The sequence below is a fragment of the Falco cherrug genome, chromosome 7 (genome assembly GCF_023634085.1).
Source record: "Falco cherrug isolate bFalChe1 chromosome 7, bFalChe1.pri, whole genome shotgun sequence".
NCBI lineage: Eukaryota > Metazoa > Chordata > Aves > Falconiformes > Falconidae > Falco > Falco cherrug.
In genome coordinates this window covers 5904621-5923520 of record NC_073703.1, presented here as the reverse complement: position 1 = coordinate 5923520, position 18900 = coordinate 5904621, and the positions used below count along the sequence as shown (strand labels likewise).

General features: G+C 39.8%; 1 protein-coding gene across 3 annotated transcripts in view; it reads right to left on the bottom strand.

Annotated features, from left to right (window-relative positions):
• Positions 1-18900, bottom strand: part of MEGF11 (multiple EGF like domains 11) — a 288743-nt gene that overhangs the window by 34389 nt on the left and 235454 nt on the right. For all 3 annotated transcript variants that reach the window (XM_055715792.1, XM_055715793.1, XM_055715794.1), the window contains exons 15-21: positions 14537-14683; positions 11742-11876; positions 7473-7601; positions 4460-4588; positions 3626-3754; positions 950-1078; positions 558-791 (exon numbers count right to left, since the gene is read on the bottom strand). In XM_055715792.1, coding sequence (XP_055571767.1) covers positions 558-791; positions 950-1078; positions 3626-3754; positions 4460-4588; positions 7473-7601; positions 11742-11876; positions 14537-14683 — 1032 coding nt within the window. The remainder of the gene's footprint in view (positions 1-557; positions 792-949; positions 1079-3625; positions 3755-4459; positions 4589-7472; positions 7602-11741; positions 11877-14536; positions 14684-18900) is intronic.

Here is an 18900-nt window from a genome sequence, read left to right as displayed (position 1 = left end):
TTTCGATCCTAACAAGCCTTCCTCTTCCTCTCCTGCTTTCATCAGCCTCTGTGAAGAAAATTCACACCAGCTGTCTAGCCGACAGGGACTGGTCTGTACACAGAAGAAAGTGACAATGAATAGGATGCCTCAAATCACAAACTGCAACATAGATAAAAATAAAACCTTATGACTGACCAGGTCAATCCCATTCCTCAAGCAAAAAAAAAAGTCTTCTTCTGAAGGTTTCACAAAGGGAAAATTTCTCTGTACTGAAATAGGAATGCAGCTGATTTAAAAAAGTGAAGTTGATGTATTCCATGCAGCATATTTCTTGCCTAGATATATCCTGTATCATGTTAAGTAAAGTCTCAGATATAAAAGAGCTTAAATCAGTTTTAAGTTATATTTGCTTTCCTGTCCCTGTTAAGTGTTCCAAGATCATGGTATTCAGGAGAAGAACAGAAGTGTCATTATTTTTGAGGCTCAATAACGCATGTTATACATCATAGAAACTTGTATTTCCCCAGCATACAGAAATATGAGTCTATATTTGATTAACATAAAAAGACCCTTACCAGAAAGTGAGTAATCTCTATTAGTCATCCTCATGGCTGGAGTATAAGATACACTTGGCATGTCATGGCCCTTCTCCTTCTGTTTCCGTCGATACCACACAAACAGTGCCAGCAAGACCATAATAATTAGAAGGAGAATAATAATTCCAATGATTGCTCCCACTGAGTGCCTCTCTGATCCAAGAGCAGGGCTAATTTTAGTATAGGGGTTTAATTCTTCCATCATGAGAGCCGCTGTTAAAAGTAATTCATAATACACTGTAAATTGAATTGTGCATTTCATTTCTTAGATACTATTTTTTTAAAACAAGTACATCATTGAAGGGGGAGAGAGAAAGAAAGGGAGAAAAAGAGAGAGATATAGATATTTTACAGGTAGAATTTCACTGTACCTTGATCACATCGGATTCCTTTGAAGCCTGGACTGCAGTAGCAAGTACCTGTGACATGGTCACATGTAGCATTATTCATGCATTCACATAGTTGTTTGCAACCATAACCAAATGTTCCTGGTGAGCACTCTGGGAAGCCAAAGAGAAAGATTGGAAAGAATTCTACTTTTTTCAGGGATGGGTGAAACACTTGCCATGGAAAATTCAGGAGAAAGGTCTCCCTGGTTTCAGCATCTCTAGGATGACACCCTAGTGTTACATTATTATTATCTTAAAGCAGGAAATAAATGTATGTCATGTACAATTTGGGGTATTACTTCCTAAGCTGTAACTTTCTGGGAAATTCATACAAGCCTTCACAAGGATTAAACCAATAATATGTACAGAGATTTTAAAAGGCTTGATAAATACTACAAGTGTACAGAATTTAACAGGGCATGAGCTCAGAAGCCATAGAGTACATCTTGAAAGAGCATAGCATTCTCCACTGGCTCTGCGTATTTTTTTTTCATGGGGGTAGGTGCAAAGAAGTTTTAATGTACCTTTATATGAACACAATAGACTTTTGCCAAACAAATCCTGCATGCTTTCATACTTATCCCCTACTAGTGCTAGAAGATGAATATATAACATTGTAGGTGGAATTACAAAATTGAGCATCTGAGTGGTTTGATTTGCGCTGCTTTTGTATTAGGTTTCCTAATACAGAAGGAATTTCTATCTTGTCTTTGTATTTCTGTCAAAGACAAAATGATTGAATGTCCAGCTGAGAAATTTATTCATACAATTACCATGATGGGCTATTACAATAAATCTGTAGGCAGCTTACTATACTTTGTGAGGCACTATTCAATAATAAAATGAAAGAAACAACTTCTGTCACATCATACTTATTTCTATGGAGACAATGCATTATTGAATGTATGCGCACTTGCTATGATTCTTTAGGATATATATTGTTTGTTTTTAAGATGTGATTTCTTGTGTGTCACTGCGAATATTTTGCATAGCATGACAATACCTTCCCAATGTCAGTCTCTAAGTAACTTCTAGTAGCCACAATTTAATGTTAAGTGATGAACAGTAGCCAGTACCTAATGATTTACAGTGCATACTGAAGTTCCCGTATCTCTTTCTTTCATCCTTAATCAAGACTCAAAGACAAATAAAACTATTACAATTGATGCTTATTCTGGCATTCTGATATTCTGTAGCCTACTTAAAAAGTGTACAGCCTAAATTTTTGGACTGCACCACAGAAATGAAGTCTGCATTTAGGCATTTCACCTGCAATGTGGTGGGACCCGCCCATTCAGCAGGATTTTGAGAAGGAAGGAGTCTTAATGAACAGATACTTTTAGATGAAATGGTAGAAAAACAAATAAATAAATACATTCATAGTTTGGATAGAAAAGAAAGCCCCCGGCTTTGTACAGAGATTGAATTATAAACATAGCTTCTTATATAACATCTGCTATGATGCAGTTCTACTATAGAATTTTTTAGTTTCCTATTTTATTTATGGTTGCAGTAAGGGTGAACACAAATTCACGGTAAGTTGGCCACTTACAGAGTTACAGTGGCGCCATATGTAATCCCCACATGAGCATGCAGATTTGGTCCTGAGATACATGATTTGCTGAATGCGGTATGTGCAAAAAGAAAAGATGTTAATGAATTTAGTTATATGTGAAAATACCTTCATAATGTTCCATGTAGTAAGCTACAGTTAAGAAGCTTTCACTTGCAAATCTAGCAGGAATACTACTGTGTTACCTTACTGCCAAAAAAGGAAAGGAACACTGTGGAATTAATGCCTTGGTAAGGTGAGACGGATTTCACCCTGCATTTAGAATCCAAGTATGTGCATGAGAATTTTCTTTTGATTTACTATACTGGAAAAACAAGTAATTATTCAACTACAGCACATACAGTTTCCACTACCCTAATTCTTTGTTCTTAAAAGAAGCCATTTGGCACAGCGAGCTAAATATGCCAGCAAGACATTGACAACAATTACAGTAAGATATGCCAGTACCCTTGCAAGGTAATTGAAGTTCATTGTTAAACACTTGCTCACTACTCAAGTTAAACACAGATGCTTCCAAAAAGAGACAAGCAACTTTTTTTTCCTTGATCTGTTTTCATTGTAAAGATGAATTTTCATTTGGTCCACATCTATAGGAGAATAACTTATGGAAGAAAGCCCCAGTGTTCCTTGGAAGGCAGAGAGCAGAAAGGACTTCTTTCTTTTAACCCTTGTGTCTCCTTCATGCCTAGGGAAACCTGATGCTGCTGCTCTCAACAGCATTAGCAAGGCATGATGAAGCTTGTGTTTTTCCATTAATTAGGTACATGTTGTTTGGGGAGGCTACATCCAGCCAGCACTGAATGCAGTGACTTGCTTCTACCTCACCTAACTTTAGGCTGAGAACGGGTAAGGCCTAATTTGCAGGGGTTTCTCTATATTTCTTTATGTGTAAACAGACTGTCCAGCTTTCCAGAGATGCTGCCTTCTCCCTACGGATTATATAAGGTGCCTGGGGTTACTGTATTGCTGACATCAACACCTCATGTAAGAGCCTATTTCTGCAAAGAATTCTGAACTACACACCCCGCACCCCCCCCCCCCCCCCCCCCAGAGAAACAGAAAAATGAAGTCATGTTGCTACTTACTTTGCTCACATTGTTTGCCTGTAAATCCAGTCCTGCACGTGCACTGGCCAGTGATGTGGTCACAGTCCGCTCCGTTCTGACACTGACAAACATTGGCACAGTTTTTTCCATAAAAAGCAGCTGGGCAACCTTTCAGGAATCAGAATAAGGAAAGACTAAGAAAGAAGCTGAATCACAAACTCAGAGGCATTATCAGCACAAAATATGTGCGCCTATAAATCTATGGATTTTCAGCTTCTCTATATTTAATAACATTTATTTGATCATCTAAATGCAGAGATACTATGACGGCCAATTTTCTTGAGGTAGTGTTTCTCATACCTTACAGAATTGCCTCTTAAGTGTTTCAGAAGAACGAAATCTTGACCCATCTATACAAACTAAATTTTCAAGAAGTGAAAGATCACTAAACAGAAAATCTCTAAAGAGCCAGAGATCAATCAATCACTTGCAAGTGAAAGAGCCTTCTTAAAAGGCTCACCAGAATTTGATCTTCTCTTTCCTGCGGTGCTGATAATTTGGCACTAGTAGGATGAGAAATCTCAAACATTCTCCTAAACCAGACCACATATACCGGGGCTTTAACGAGCAATGACACAGACTCTGCCAACTCTGACAATGGAGAAATAATCTAAATGGTTGGTCCCTCCTTTATCAAGTGCCAAAGGCATAAAAAACCTTGAAAAGCTTTAGGAGTATTTTCTTCGGGGTGATGTGAAGTTATCCCCAGAAGCAGGTGATTTCAGAGGAAGGACTGCAATACTTGGAAGAGACACGAGGTAGCAGCACATACTTTGACAGATTCCCTGGCACAACTGTCTCTGAAAGGCTTACGCTGAGTGCAGTAGAGCCCCGTCCAACCGTGAGTACATCGACATTCTCCATCGTAAGGGCTGCACATTGCTCCGTTGTGGCAGTTGCATGAATGAAAGCAATCAGGGCCCCAAAAACCAGTGGGACAAGCTATGAAAAAAAAAAAAAAAAGATTTATCAGCTGACAAAAAAAGCAATGATACTGTGTTAATGCTGCGGAGGAACAACAATAAAGGAAGAACTTGTGAGACACCAGCAAAGGCAGAACTTGCATTGCAGAGCTTGGCATTACTGCAGCATCTCCCTGACAATGACCAGTTCCGACAATGACCAGTTTGCTAACGATTACTTTGCAAACCCAGGTGCCAACCTGCAACATCACCCACGCTGTCGAGCCCTGGCACAAGGGATTTCTTCTAGCAGGTTGAGGGAGGTGATCCTCCCCTTCTACTCTGCTCTGGTGAGACCCCCCCTGCAGCACTGTGTTCAGCTCTGAGGCCCCCAACATGAGAAGCACATGGACCCATTGGAGCAAGTCCAGAGGAGGCCACGGAGATGATCAGAGGGCTGGAGCCCTCTCCTATGCAGGCAGGCTGAGAGAGGTGGGAGTGTCCAGCCTGGAGAAGAGAAGGCTCCAGGGAGACCTTACAGCACCTTCCAGTACCTAACGGGGCCGACAGGAAAGCTGGAGAGGGGCTTTTTACAAGGGCCTGTAGTGATTGGACAAGGGGGGATGGTTTTAAACTGGAAGAGGGTAGATTAGATATTAGATATTAGGAAGAAATTCTTCATTGTGAGGCACAGGCTGCCCAGAGAGGCTGTGGGTGCCCCATCCCTGGCAGTGCCCAAGGCCAGGTGGGACGGGGCTGGGAGCAACCTGGGCTGGGGGAAGGTGTCCCAGCCCATGGCAGGGGGTGGAACTGGGTGGGCTTTAAGGTCCCTTCCAGCCCAAACCATCCTATGGTTCTATGATCCCCTGTGTGGGTCAGGTGGCAGAATCAGGTCTTCACTGCATGTGTGCACTGAGAACCACTGAAACAGTGACCCTCAACTACGTTACTCTAAGTGCTCCAGCCACTCTCCCTGCCTTATTGGCATTTTCTGTGAAGACAATTTAGACAGGGTTTTAAGATATGGAGGTAATTTAATTTTCTTTTTGATATTCTGGAATTCTTGTATAATAAAGTATGGCTATTCATGGTTTACTTTTGCTATGCAATCAACTACTAAAATTACCACATTCATTTGAAGCATAGAGTGCTACTCAAATTACGTAAAAACGTAAAGAAAACTTCCTACAGTATAAATTCCCATCCACAAAATCAGATTGCTTTTGTTGATGGGCTAATATTAAATTAAAATCTGCAGGTCTATTATAGATTTCAACAAGTACAATATTAATACATTTTCAAAAGTTATTTTAAGGCTCCCTCCAAAAATGAATGCAGTAAGTTACAGTTATTAGTGCCAGAATAAAAGATCCAAAATGATGATAACCCTTCAATATAACAACTATATTTTTGCTTTAAAAAGCACTTTCCATTGCTTCCTATTAAAGACATGAATTAATAAGGCATGGTTCCCAGGAAACCTGAAAGTACAGAAACCGTGCCTATTTCCCTGTATGCCATTGGCTCCAATTCTGAAGCTAAATGCAAGTTTCTGGCATATGACAGACATCTCTAAAGCCAGAATGAATAGCAAAAAAACCCTGCCATGACGTAAATTAAACAAAAGGTCACTGAACTCACACAATGTAAAGCTGAACAGGATTTGGCCTAAAGTATTTGTGCCATAAGCAACCAGAAATATTTTTACAATGCCTTTGCAAGCCAGAGCTGCAGGGTCTGTTAGTTTCTCCAGAACTGGCTGTGGGGTTGGAGCTAAAATTATCTCTTCTGCAGCTCCATCTCTCAGTCATTCCAGGTTAACTGGTGCGGAGGGAGGTCTGAACTGCGATAGCTCAGTACCAGGCTCGGGTACTTGAGGCAAGGTGCCAACAGGAGCCTGGTGTGAGGCCAGGTTCATATTGGGAGATTTACACTTTCTTTACAAGAAGGTAACTGAAGTAACAGTAAGGTTCCCACTTAGTTAATCCAAAATACAAAGGAGCTATTGCCAGGTCCTTCTGCCTGCTAAACTGGAAATCGTTGCTGCTGGCCTGCCTCACTCCGTAAGAAAAAACACCTTTTTTCAAGGTTAACAGAAACTAGCAGTCATTTCCCAATTACATGGCTAAATATAATGAGGAATCTGTGGAGCTTTCTGTCTTTTTTTCTTTTTTTTTTCCTATTTTTGAGTGACAGCAATATTCTGTCTGTGGAAGACACACAATAAAAGCAAAATTACAGCCGTCTGTTTTTATCCGATTCCTACTTTATCACTTGAAGTTTAATATATTTTACTCTGGAATGCTGTCTAATATGCTAGTTGTATCCTGAATATGAAGTAACATTTCTGAATGATAGGATATTGCTTCCCTCTGTGATCTATCTTCAATTAAGGGATGCTCTCAGGAAATGACACTTTGGGATCAGAAAATGCCAATCTTCTACCTGGGCAATTTTCAAGAAGAAATCCTCCATCCCTCCAAGCCCACAATGACTTCTACAATTAAATTACATTTAATAGAAATATTTCAGCTGCCTAATTTCTCAATTCTGGGGGCTTGGTACATGAAAACATTTACTGGTTAATAATTTCTAATGTAATAGCCGAAAGAAATTTTTTTCAAAAAGTAAATAAAAGGGAATCTAGCTAGAAATTAAAAGGGAGCATGAGGCTTTCTTTTCTGAGAAGAGCTTGTGACCTCCCTTTCCTGTAACACAAAATAGTAACAGCTTCTGCAAATTCCAAATGCAGAAGCCAAAGCTAACTTAGATTAATTAAAAGAAATAAATTATAAAGAGAGTAAGGCACTGGCTGCTGTAATACTTCAGGGATTTCCCCAGAATCTGTCTTTAACTTTCAGAAAACACTAAACAAGAAAATACGTTATTTGAAAGTGGAGGTGGAGAAATAACACTTTGCTTACTCTGAGAGCAGTCTGTCCCTATCCAGCCTGGGAAACACTGACAGGATCCATCAATAGGATTGCACGTCCCGTTCTCAGTGCACTGACAGGCCTCGGCACAGTTCTTCCCATATTTTCCACTGGGACAGACTGTGAAAATATAAGGCAGTTTACTGAAGGCTCTTCATAATGAATATGAGGAATTCATAGGACTTAACATTTAGCAATTAGAGATAAAAGTAATTACAACATTTCCTCTTTGCTGAGCCAAATGGGCAAATTTCTACTGGAAAGGAGGAAAAGGCAGAAAGAGTTCAAGCACATTTTTTTGCTTACATCCTAGGAATAAAACCAACAGGAAACGGTTGCCTCAAAATCCATTTTTCTGCTGGAAAATTAGTCTAATATAGTTAGAAGATTACAATTATTGAAGGGCATTATGGAAGGATAAAGAGAGGAGAGACAAAACAGAGAAAAGGGGTTATTGGGAGAGTAAGGTTGAGGAGAATTCAAAGAGTAGTACCAAACACAAGTGGCTGGGAGGGATCGATCTGGGGCCAAGGGGGTTCCTTAGTGCAAACTCTGGAATAGGATTCTGCGCTGGCTCGGAGGATCACAGGCTCAATAATAAGAACAAGAAAAGCTGGAAAGGAACATTTTAGGCTAAATACAACCCTAGTGAAGAAGTCTTGAGATGACGAAGAACAATGGGGACTCTCAGGTCTGTCACTAGAACTTAACTCCCTTGTATTGTACGACTGATAATGACAGTATTAATGGACCAAAAGCTGAAAAACTTACCAGCTGGTATGATGGCCTGACTCACTAGCCATGAGCACTGTACTAGAAGGCCGGTGTCCATGAAATGGCTGATGGCAGGTAAGCTTGCAAGCAGAGGCTGAAAGAGCTGTAGTCCTTTCCCCTGCGATCCCACTAGCACCACGATACGCACTACGCAACGTGCAGCGCTGCAATATTGGGCACCTAGAGTACCTATCTCATCACTGTCCTGATTCTTTCTGGATCAAGCGGTGGTGAGAGGAAGGTGCCTTTGCCTCTAAATACACTAGGCTTTGCTGAAGACCAACCTTCAGCAATGTTGGCGGGAGGCAGGCTCCCAGCATCTCACAGATTCAAATCATGCAAGCAGGGAGTAAACCAGGAGCAAGGCTTGTTTCTGTAAGTATTTTTACCATGTAAGTCTGGTGGAAGACTGGTCCCACAAATAAAGCACATATCCAGTTGCTGAAATGTCATACTTGTCTTTTGGTATCTGTTCACCTATTCTTCTCCAGTACCCCTTGCTGTAGTAAGTGTTCAATTAGGTTGCAAATGTGGTTTCCAAAGATTATATATGTGTTTGGCTGAGAGTTGTTAAACTGATGCGCTGCATACTAACAAAATCAGCACCTATTCCTGTTTGTCTACCTAGTTTACTCCTGAAGTTGGAAGAAAAGAAACCAATTTTTTTTTCAGTCATCTTATAACAGCCTAAGCACAGTGACATAAAACTAATAGACATGTAGATCTTCAGCCTCCCACCATATTATTGGAAATCTTTAACATTAAAGTTGATGGAAAGCTCTGCTCAGTAATGAATGAAATGTTTAATTTCTGTGCTCTTATTGGCTGTGTTCCCTGACAAAAACAGATGTATTTTCAAAACAAGATAAAACATACAGTCCATCTTTGCAAAGAATGTAACAAATGGAACTGGACTTGTATCCTGGTAAATAATAGTGATGTCAAAATAGTGATTAAGGCACTTCCCTGAATTATGCAACTGTTTTACCACTTCAGCCACTCTCCCTTTCTCATATGTAGTCTCTGCAGATGACCTCAATCTATCCTGACTGTGAATCAACCACAGATTGAAATCCTGAGCTGTGATTCATTTTATTTTATACAATATGCCATCCTCTACTCTTGCTATGGCAGAAGCCTAAGAATGTGTGTACTATTGTTTTCCGCATGCATTTCTATATACTACGGACTTATCTGTAGGAGTGGATAAAGTTGGTTTTGACTTTCAAATTATGTGCTTAACCAAATAGTTCTCTAACTGAAAAGAGATAAAACTAAACACAATATACAGAGACAATGAAACGAACAATACACAGACACAAAGAGCAAGAAAGCGAAGGAAAGAAAAGCCCTCGTATCGCAGAAAGAGCAAAAACTAAAATGATCTGTCAGCCTAGGTTCTCATACATGCTACACCATTATTCGGTTCCAATGCTCTATATAGAGCAGTTCAATGCAGTATTTTTATTGCATCTTTAAGTTGTAGATAGATAACATCACTTAAATGAAGGCTGGATTTTTTATATGTACAAAAAATGGTTCTCAAAAGACTTACTTAAAATAGGAGCTGATTTGCACTGCAACATGGAATACTAATGAATCAAGAAAAGATTTGTGATCCAGACACTGATGCTGACAAAGGCAATAGGTCACATTTCATAAAGAAATGCTTTGAGTCCACACAGTGAGATCTAGCAGAGGGGTTCCTACCGTGTGAGCACCTCCTGTCTCAGTGAAATAGTATGATGCTCCCCAGAACATCAACACAGAAGGATTACAAAACCAATCCTGCCAAAATGGTTGTTTGCATTAATGTAAGTAGCCTAGTTGTGAATTGAAGCAGTGACTCTCTTGTAAAGATGGGAGATCCAAATAGAAGCACTTTTTCAAATGTCTTAAACATTTTTAAACAAAGCTGTAAAGTAAGGACTAATACCGTTTTTTCCAGGAGTAATCTGATTGTACAATGCAGATAGTGATGTTAATTAGCTATAAAAGCTCTGAAGTGGGACTCTGAAAGTCCCTGTGGGACGTCAGGTGTGTTCTAGCAGTAATAACAAGTTATTATCAATCCATCTTGCTACATGATTGTGAAAGATATTCATAAAACAGCTGCTTAGTTGTTTGCTGTTCAGAATCCTTAGCACAGTCAAGTCAACTTGTGCAATTTTGGAGGTTACACAGCTCCTTGCACGCATGTGCTGCTGATGGAAGAACGTTCCTGCTGCCAGAAAAGAGACAGCACAAGGAGATGAAAATTCAAAAGTGAAATTTCTTCATTTCACATTATTCTAATGGAAAACATTAATTAGCATTTTTCTTTCTACAAAATAAAGTTACATGCTAACTCATTATGACAAACTGCAACACAAATTGATTTTAATTAGGACATGAATATTTTAAAATTAATTTGCTGGATAGATCAACATTTCAAAGTAAAACCAGAAGTGCTGAACATCTGAGCAAAAATAAAATAGTTTTCTTAAGAGGATAATTAGCCATGCTTACGCTTTGAAATCTGGCTAACTTTTCACATAAAATGGACAATTTCACTGAAATATGTTCATTTTAATAAATTAATTGGTATAATGTTTAGTTGACTATACAGCACAGGAAAAAGAAAACATGGTTATACTTAATCTATGTTTAATGATTTTGCATAAGTGCTGCCTGCAATTTCTAACTTACTGAAAAGCAGGTCATTAAAAAGTGTCAGTTCAATTTTTACAGGGATGGTGACTTCACAAGGGCAGTAGCCATTACAAATCTTCTCTTTTAAATCTGTATGTAGAAAATACCCACGAGAGTATGCCATAACGGAGACTCTGCATAATACTGTAATGATGTTTAGGATAAAACTGAAAATGAAACCCAAGGTTAGTAGTGGACTGACTTTCAAAGGTACAGAAAGGTGATAGACATTAGGGGGAGTTGAAGCTACTCTTCGCCTGTGAAAATTAATTTGCTTCCCCTGCCTCACTGCAAATTTTTCTGTCTCCTGCACTTGTGTTTGGGTGTGCATGATTTTAGTTATTCCCTGTCAGGTCCTAGACAGTGTCAATAAGGTTCCATGCATTAACTGGGTGTTCGAGCTTGGGCACCTGTGCTGGCTTTTACCTTGACTAGTATCTACACCTCCTGCTGAAGACAAGTGCATGAAGGTGCCATCGACATTTAGGATATGATGGGCTTAGCAGAAAGGAAGACGAAACCATTGGGCGGCCGATATATTTACAGCAGGTGTCTCATTCCATATTCATTTCAATACAGAGACCTGTTTTATTTATGAAAGTGGGAGCACATCATATTTACAAAAGGGTGGCTAAGTACCTATTTGCATTTCCCCTCTGAAGTAAAGAATTTCTTGTGATCTAAACTGCTGAAACAAGGGAAAAAAGCAGGAACCTTGTGATCGGCCTTGCTGCAAAGTCACAGACACAGAAACTCAGGAAAGGATGTGGCATCTGGGGGTCTTGGGCTCAGTACCTTGGTTGCAGAGAGTGCCAAAGAATCCAGGCAAGCAATCGCAGTGTCCTGACACATGGTGACAAGGCCCGCTGCTGTGCACGCACTGAGGGCACGGCTGGCTGCAGTGGTGTCCATAAAAGCCAGGGGGACAAACTGAAGACAAAACAAAATAAGCTGTCAGAGGTTTTCAGAGTTTTCATTGCTGAGAGCTTGAGAATTCTGTCTTCATCCCAAACCAATATTTCTTAACTTATAAAACCACAATTTTGTGAACAGCTGAAATTATGAAGCCTGTTGGATTATTCCATGTCTAATAAAGTGTGAGCTCTGAGTAACACTGCTCCTGTGGTTCAAACATTCACACCACACTACCACCTCATGTATGTCCCTGGCTATTTAATAATACAGTGAAGCTCTCCCAGCAGCCTCTTTCTCTCAGAACAATGGTTTGAGTCTCTCTAGCCTGCTCCAGCTAAACTCTTTTACAAAACATGGGAGTTCAAGACCTCATAGCCTACTGGCAGATATGGTTAGTAACACATATTCTGAAGCTTTTAAGGTAAGTAGGAAGAGAAACACTCACACACTGGTACAGACAACAGAAATTCAGAATTCCATTTCCATTGGAAATTAAGCTATGAAATCAGGGAAGGTGTATTAGGAAGCTCTCAGTGTTTTAAGTGTAAACAACTATGTCAAGAGCTGATTTCTAAACATAGTAGGTGTAATACCTGTGTTCAATCGGGACAGTCAGTTTACATGTGCCATTGCAGGAGTGGCATTCATCAGTGATGAACAGAATCTAAAAACGGTAATTATGGTAACTGCATACAAAATCACCTAATTTGCATCACTAATAACACTGGATAGCTGAGTAAACTTGTCATGAACTGTGTGCTTAATTTGCCTAAAACCTGGATTGAAATTATTATAGAATTTGTACATAAAGTATAGTGCAAGATTATGGCTCGGTATCTCTTATAAATGCGTACTGTTGCTTCTAAGCACATGTAGAATGAAAAAACCATCCCCTGTCCAAACATTCACTGCGATATATAAGCACAAAGAAATGTTAAATTGCAGTAAGTGACTGTAAAAATGACTTTATATGTTTTTATTTTTACTCCTGTGATTCTCTGTTATATAATTCTGGCTCAGTGGTTACTATATCATGTCCATTCTATTTTTTCACCGAATGAGAATTTTTCTCTTGGTCTGTAAGTTCACAGAGGGTGTCAGGTTCTTACACTACTGCAGATTTCCAGCTGGAACTTAGCTGACAGGTTTGTTGATGATGCACTAGCTGTAAAACAACCTGGATCATTCCTGGAGACATTTCTGCAAGCCCAAGAGCAGTAAACTATCCTGGTGTCTCATGTAATCCTGATTACACAGACAGAACAAGCTGGCTGAGTCTCATCTTCAGTACTGCCCTTTACAAGCTAAATTCTATTTCTAAGTGAATTTTCAAGACAAAAATGGGAATGATTCTGAGAGCAAACTTAGCAAGCTAAAGCTTCACCTACGGACGTGTCCTTTTCATAAGGCAGCCTCGAGCCTGTATCCCACAGAGGAGGTAGAAGCAAGCTCAATTCTCCAGCTGCGTATTAAGAGAGGCCTTTCAGCAACATCAGGCAATGGCAGAAGCATCCACAGGACCCTCTGCTGTCACCACAGTGCGGAGGAAATCTTCTCCCATTAGGTCCTTAGCAAAAGTCCCCAAGAAGTAGCCTGATTACTGGAGTTGCAAACTGGGGAACATGGTTTGCCTGTTGCAGCCTAATGTGCTATCAGCCGATAAAACAAAGCTTGCTTTTTTTTTTTTTTTTTTTTTTTTTTCATCTCAGAAAGGTCAGAAACTATTAACTTCTGGAAGTTTTGCACTCTTAAGGTTTCAAATTTGTAAAACAATTTCTTCACCAACTCCCTGAAGCTCTGAGCACCACAATTTAGCCTTGGAGAGAGGTTTTACAACTATATAGATATGCTGGAGCACCTGGAAATCAGGGTTTATAATGGAAATGCTTATAGGCCATTAACTACAGCAGTGCTAGAGGTCATCCTTATAATGGCTTTAAATAAAAACTGTCAGCTACAAATTATTTTTAGAGATGAGTGTGTTCTAGTGTCAAGTGTAACTGGTGAAATCAAAGGGGATATATGAACTGGGCATGCAGAATGTCTTACAGGAAGAACAAGAGCTGCTGCAGAAAAGAAAGACAAATCCATTTCTTGTTTACATAGGAAGATGGTTGAATGTAGTTTGGATCAGCAAATAAGGGTCCCTAAGGGGCAAATGCGGCTTCCTGGATAAAGCAAATGAGAGCATTTTTATCTCCTTGGCACATTTTAATATGTAACAGCAGAGCATCAGACAGGAGCTATTTCAGGCTGCTGTGTTTTTTTTTTTCTGGCACATAAGAAATCATTGTCTTGTTATTTTGAAAGCCAACACTCATCCACCTGTCATTATGTCATGGGTTGTAGCTGACTGTTTAATAGGTAGCCTATAGTGCACCATGACTTAAACATCTTTTTTTGCCCAGGTCCTGCCAAGTTTGGCATGTAAAGGTGTTGCTTCTTCTTTCAGGTCATCTGTGACCTCCAGGTGCAGTGGAAGGCCAGAAGAAGAAACACAAGGCATGACTCAATGCAGTGGAGTCTTGATTTCTTGGTCAAGAAGCAATTTTTAGGCTAGTATTTGCCCTTAAGATGTCATGAGCTAAAGAAGTTCAGAAACCTGTAGCTATGTCTGTCAGAGCATTTCTACCTATCTGCTTTGCTTCTGCCACCACACCTACGGAAAACCTTACTTCTCTGGCACAAGGGTCCTCTGTATCCTGGTGCACAGTCACAGGTGCCATCCTCTGGGGAGCAGGATCCCCCGTTCTCACAGTTACAGGAGATGGAGCAGTTTGGCCCCCAGCGGCCCTGGGTGCATATGTTATCACAGTGGATGCCTAAAGACATAAAGGCACAAGTTAGGTTTCACACAACTTATTCTGCTCATTGATTAAAGAAATGTTTGCCTGGACCGATATCTCACAGTACATCACACAGCAAACAAGGGAGCCTGAAAAGGAAATAGCTATCCTTTTATCTTCTTAATAAAGTGAAAATTAAGAAAGTGCCAAAGAGGTGAATTCTGTAGGTGTTAGTGAGCTCCTGTTCAGTCCTTAGCACCATTAAAGAAACTCTGCATGTCATCTGGGAGATGAAGGTCAGGAATCGCTTTAAAGTCACAAAATATCACAAATAACTGGTCTGAAAATATGCAGCTGATTGAGGCCTGATTACTTAACCGTTGTGAATTGGAAGACCAAAATAAGAAAAACTGGGTTGCTGCAAAAACATGTCCAGTATTGGGATTCTTGAACATATATAAATTCAGTTCTATGTTGTTTATTGTTCTCTTCCTGGTTTAAAGCACTGTGCTCTGGGGTACTATGCCCATACCCCACTCCCACCCAGAGCTCTCCAAGTTCTGTGTTAATGAACTGAGTTCTGATCTAGCAAGTGGCCATATGTGGGCACAGGCTGATAATTTGCATGTTAAATGGAGACTGAGACCTGCCAATCCAGCTCCCAATGATTCTCAGGGTTGTTGTTTGATATTTATTATTATGAAAAGCAAAGCTTGGAAACACTGAAAAAAGCACACAGCCAGAAAGCTTAACATGAGGCTTCTGGCATTGTTTCAACTGGTGACTTCTGAAAACAATCTTGTGCCATGGCTCATCACATATAAATATCTAAGGATTTGATCCTGCACACCATTACTTGTCCGACAGGCTCTTACTCCACTGGGATAAGACAGTACCAATACCTGCAATTAGCAGAGCTAGTTGCATGATCAAGGGCTCCTTGGATTGAAAAAAGTTTGCCGGATCATGAACTAAGAGAGATGTTAAGCACTGCCAGCTGCAGGGAGTGGCATTAGCAGTAGCACGCTGGAGATACTGATAACAACAGAAAAAATGATTCACAGACTGGCTTGAAAATTTTCCTTACAGCATTACCACACCGGGTGCCTTAGAACTGCGCCACCAAGATTTGATGGTATACACATGCCCTGGCTAGACTTTCAACACGAAGATGTTCTTTATCATCCATGCACATGTCCCCAGTGCATAATGGGATAAATGCAGACAAGGGCTCTGAGAGCCCCAGCCTCACCCAGAGGTTGGATTAGTGCATCGCTAAGGAGAAATACAATCCCAAGTAATTTCCTCCACCTCTGATAACTTCATCTGGATGCTACAGGTAATGGACTGTATTTGTGAAGCTGTGATCTGTACAGTCACCAAACTTAGAGGATTATTAAATCAGCTAAAAGTCATTATAAACACACTTACAGTGCAGTTTCAACTTGGTTTTATAAATCTCTGAAGTTAATACAGTAAGGAATACTGCAGAGCCAAAATTCCCCTTTCTGAAGATTAATCACACAATTATAATGTCCCTTCCTAGAAAATCTTAACCAAGTCTGGCAAAAGTACAGTTTGAAATGGGGCTTCTAGTAATACATGATCATAGCTTTATTTATAAAGAGGCATGGTCCCTGCTGTAGAGCTTAATAAAAAACACATTAAAATACAGTAAAAATATAATACAAGCTTAATCCTTTAATAACCAAGTAAATAAATCTGAAAAAAAGAAATGCAAAAAGAGACAAGGAACATTTGTATTAGTAAAATCAAGAAAAACAATTATATTAATACAGTCTTCCCTACTCCCTTTGCAATCAAGCATATCCTTAGATTACTTAAACAGTAAATGCTTTGTGTGTGCATTTATGTAATACATCTACAGTACTCTGCAATTAAAAAGTCAGACAATAAATTGTAAATAAATAAATGCATTTCATATTTACACAGATATATATGATCATTTATAGCTTCGAGAGTCTCAGTGTGAGCTCCCAGAAATGAAATTCAGACACAAATGTAGAAAAATGTGTATCTTTTCCTCCTGACTGCAGCATTAAAAATACAATTTTCTCATTGAGAATGGGCTATTTATAAACAGAGACAATTAAACAGCATTATTTCTTGTCTTGTTTGGCAAAGTTTGGGAAGAATGACATTGACTCCTTTCTCTTGAAAGGTAGCTCAATTAGAATGCCATGGCTGTTCTTTGCAGCAGCAAAGTCCTTCCTTTAGTAATGAATAATGAGGGATGTCTTCCCGCTCCTAACGAAGGCAATGAGTCATTGTGAAGCCGACTGTTGTAACGAAATGTAAAGGGGGAAAAGGAAACCTTCTAGAAGACACTGATACCCATTACAGCAGTTATTTATTTATAAATTTTCAGAAGACAACCAAGAAGGTGCCACAATCAATTTTTATTACTTTATATTACTCTAAGTTAATTCTCATGGAAGACTTATTTTTGGAGGCTCCTACACACAGTGAATTGCAAATGTAAATGAGAAGTTAAAATTGCATCTGGACATGCATGTTGTATGGAATTGTGCTAAAAAAAGCACCTTAATTTTACAATTCCCTAACTTGACAGCATATGAAGGGGGAGTCCATCCCTCCCAGCTACTTTACAATCAGAGTCAGTGAAGCAGTAAGCTTCTTTAATGTAAAACTTCAATATTTACTTAGGAACTTGCTGATGAACATTTCTGATAAGCAATTAGTTTTCAATTTCCAGAAATATAAAAAAATGCTGAAGTTGACACATCTCTGTATTATCTCATGTTACAACCACAGATTCCTAATTTATGAACAAAATCCTTGTTTCACAAGCATGATGTAGAAATTAGAAGTACAACTATCAGAAGTCCTTGAAGCTGCAGGAAGAGTTCTATACATAAACTCTATTGCCTAGCTACCAGGAAATTATCTTACTGCCTGAGGCTGTGGTTCACCATTGCAGATACCAGTATAAAATTACACTTCCAAGACCTTAAACAATGTTCTGAGGGTGAATTGTAAATGAAATTCACATAACTTACATAAATTTACAGTTACCCACTGTACGTGGGCAAAGGACATTTGCACTCTCATGCAGTAAGCCAGAGCCAAGGTAAGAGCAGGGTCCACTGTGGCTTTTAATTCAGCTTGTAAAACTGCAGCCACAAAACCTCCATGTCCCAGCATGGATCTGGGGTACTGGATTTCTGCAAACACTGTCTGATCTCTAGTAGGTTTTCCACTGCTGTCCTTTGGACTGCTCTGTCCATGAAATTTAGCTGACAGTCCCAGGAGTGGCTTCACTCCCCCTTCCCCACCCCATCCTCCTTTGCACACACAGTGGGTCAGAAAAACAGTACTTAGGGCCCAAATTGCTGTTGTGTATGCTGTGAAAACCCAACCTGGAACAAACTTGACCCACCAGAGCAGTCATGACTGCACTTTTTTAAGGGATAACTACATGGGAGAGCTGTTCCAAGCTCCTTTTCCTTAACGGTCCTTCCAGGGTAGTTTAGTACCAAGTGGCAAAACAGCTGCTGTCTGGGAGATCGGGACTATCTGGTGTATCTCCAGCCCACACTTCCTGAGGGTGAAGCAGTTGGGTTGTGCAGGGGTCTCCCAGTGCAGAGCTGAGGGTGGTACTTTGGTAAAGCAAAGCGGTAGGCACAGAAGTAGAGGGAAGAGTGTCTGGCAAGAGCACTGGCTGATGGAAACTTGGCAGTGCACATACGTTTTATAACAGACATCACATGTTGTAGTCCAGTTCTGCTGCACTGTACCTAGAGAGGTGTGTGTCTGGTGACTTGATGTGATACAACCTTGTCTCTGGCTTACAAGGAGCAGCGTTAATTTTTACCAGATGAAGTTAGCTCTTTGTATTAAAGTTCATGAATCGAGCTGTGAAGGATTCAACCAACATCCACACAAGTGTCACGAAAAGAAGCAAGAAAAAGAAAAAAACAACCCGAGCCATACAGCTGGGATGTAAGGCATCTATTGAAGACCTACTTCATATACTGTTTCCACTAATAATCTCCAATGGCTTCAATGAAAGTTTGTCAAAGTAATGCAGATTTAGTACTGCCTGTAACTATATCACGCTGAAGGACTTTTGAGTGTGAAATTCCTGAAAGCCAAACGTAAGTAGAACTCTCTTTTTTCCCTCTCCAGCTTACTTGTGCAATTGCACTTGTGCTTAGGGATTGCACCTCTAGCTCTTAATAAAGCCTGCCATTGTTTTTTTGCTTTGTCTC